At 31.7% G+C, this 2,653-nt stretch overlaps 1 protein-coding gene across 4 annotated transcripts in view; it reads left to right on the forward strand.

The window, feature by feature from the left end:
* The window catches only part of DOCK7 (dedicator of cytokinesis 7), a 319,752-nt gene extending 318,788 nt beyond the window's left edge, over window positions 1-964 (forward strand). For all 4 annotated transcript variants that reach the window (XM_058303469.2, XM_058303470.2, XM_058303471.2 and 1 more), the window contains one exon: window positions 494-964. In XM_058303469.2, coding sequence (XP_058159452.1) covers window positions 494-536 — 43 coding nt within the window. In that variant the 3' untranslated portion in view covers window positions 537-964. The remainder of the gene's footprint in view (window positions 1-493) is intronic.
* The last annotated feature ends 1,689 nt before the right edge of the window (window positions 965-2,653 follow it).

Here is a 2,653-nt window from a genome sequence, read left to right on the forward strand (position 1 = left end):
AATCTGAAATATTTTGCAGGACTTAGTATTAAAGGACCTGAGACCAAAATGTTTGAGAAGCACTGGTTTAAAACTTAGTGTTTTAAGGAAGCACCTTTTTTGCCATTCAATAGCCCCAAATAAATATTTTCCTGAAATTCTCCATAGTGTTTTAAAGAAACACCTGTTTTGCCATTCAATAGCCCCAAATATTTTTCTGAAATTTCTCCCATTATCTCTGAATCGTTACCAGTGTCTGCAGTACCTATTGAACAAATTAATAAATGATCAATGATCTTGGCAAAGTGGTTAAAATCTGTTTTCTAAATGTTTCAGAAAAATCAACAAACCAGAAGCTATATGGCACAAAATGTAGGATGAGCATCTAACATGAAAGCTAATTGGAATTGGTGACAAAACTTTGAGCTAGCTCTGACAGAAAAGATGTAAAATGTATTTTAAAGGATTATGTGAAAACTGTTTACTTATAATTATATCCCTATTTTTTCCTCAGGGATTCCTTCAGTCGAATGAGCCTTCGCAAAGTGGATCTCTAAAGTAAAAGCACTTGTTTATTCATTTGAAAAGAGCCATGTATTCAACACTTAGTGTGAAAAGAAGTTAAGAGCTCTTGAAAAAATAAGACTTGTGAATTAATTCTGGAAATTATAGCACTAATTTGCTCACTGAAGAATGCAGTGGCCAAAACGATATCAGACTGTCAAATGTAGACTGTTAAAAGTTTTTGAGAATCATGGCTATGGTTTCCAATATGCTAGTAATATGCTGTTATCCTTTTCAAAGACATTTTAATGACTCAAAGGTACACTATATATTTACCATTATTTATAGCATCACTACCATTTTTACTTTTAAGTTCATATTTTTAATTTATATTACCATTTATAGATTCATTTTAGAAACATTTTAAATGTAGTAATGCTTATTTTAAAGGTACTATTAAATACGTGACTGTTTACACTAATTCTACCGAGTGGAGCTTTAAAGATTTTTCCTTGATAGAGGCAGTGATTACTTTGGAATTGATTCAAGAACTATTTCCAAAACTAGGAAAATGAAAATTAAGATAATTTTATGAGCCCCCAGAAAAGCCCCAAAATAAATTAACTAGTGAATAGATATGGAGTCTTAAAGAACTGGTTTCTATTTTCCATAGAGCTTCTACCCCCCAAAAATTGAGAATTGCAGAAATAACTTTACCTAATAAAACTTTTGTCTAAAGTAACTAAATACCAGAAGAGCTTAACATCAGTGACAGTCTGCCTGATCTTTGACTCTTAATCTTGTACAAGTGATAGTAGCACAAACTTCATGACACTCTGTACTACAATGATCCATTTACCTGACCATCTCTCAAAATTTTTCTCCTTTGACACAAAGAAATGAAAAGCTAAGGGAAAAAATGCTTCAAGTCTACAATAAACAGATAACTTGGTGGGGAAAAAATGATCCCTGTTTCAAATAAACTGTCATTATCAGTTTTTAATTATCTAAATTGATAAATTAGAAATTCACTTCAAAGCTACTTTACATTACCATAAAGATAATACTGAAATCCAGATTACTTTAACCTATGAATGGAATAAGAAGTTGTATACTTATTTTGAACACATTTTACAAAGAACATGTAAAAAATAAACTTTATTCAAAATTTAATCAGAATTAAGAAACAATTTATTTAAATTGGTAACTTTGCATTATGAAAAACTAATGCAGAAAAGATTTGAGAAATACAGTTCAGTTACTTGGTGTGTTTTTCCAAGACATGGTACATATTTCTGGTAGTGTTTTGAACAATTTTTCTTAATGTAGTATTTTGCTTATAGAATAAGTCACTTATAATTTATCCCTTTGACCTACTGTCCAGTTACTTGAATCACTTAACAAGAACTGATCACATTTAACACAGTGCCTTCATTTTGTAGTCTCCTGACAGCACAGGTGGTGATTGATATCCACCCCTTTTGCCAGCCTACCTTTAGTGGTCAGTGATGTCTAGAATTCCTCTTAGCTACGTCAATTTTAAGACTGTGAAACACAAAAGGAGTTTTCAGATGACTATATAATGTTGGACCAAAAGGGGCTATTTGAGTATTACCTCAAAAATCTATATGGGGAAAAATGTTCCAAATGGACAAGGAAGGATAGGCAAGAAGTCAAGAATGGAAACTCAATTTTGAAAAGTAAACATATACAGTTCTTTGTAGGTGGGGGGTTATGGGACAGGTACAAGGAAAAGAACAATATTAAGCAGTCCCTAGGTAACTCATTAGGTTAGGTTTGTCTAAGAGGTTAGATCATTTTGCACAAGCCTCAGTGACAAAATTTACAGAAATTATTTCATTATCATGCAATAAGTCAGAAAACCCCCTCAAAATAAAAACATCTATATACTTCCTAATTTCTCATGTACTTCAATTTTCTTAAAATGCAAAATTTCTCACATCAGGAATCTATAGTAGTGATTGTCTTTTCTCAAGTATTATTTAAGTCTAGGCTCTATCCTAGACCTACTCCATCTTCTGAAGCTTATGGATAATACTCAGGACTGTTTATTTTAAAAGCTCCATTACTAATTCTGAATGTAGAATGAGGTAAGAGCCATGACTTTTTATTATCACACCATTTTGTGGATGAATAATGAGACATTATA

This window comes from Dasypus novemcinctus, chromosome 9, assembly GCF_030445035.2.
Source record: "Dasypus novemcinctus isolate mDasNov1 chromosome 9, mDasNov1.1.hap2, whole genome shotgun sequence".
NCBI lineage: Eukaryota > Metazoa > Chordata > Mammalia > Cingulata > Dasypodidae > Dasypus > Dasypus novemcinctus.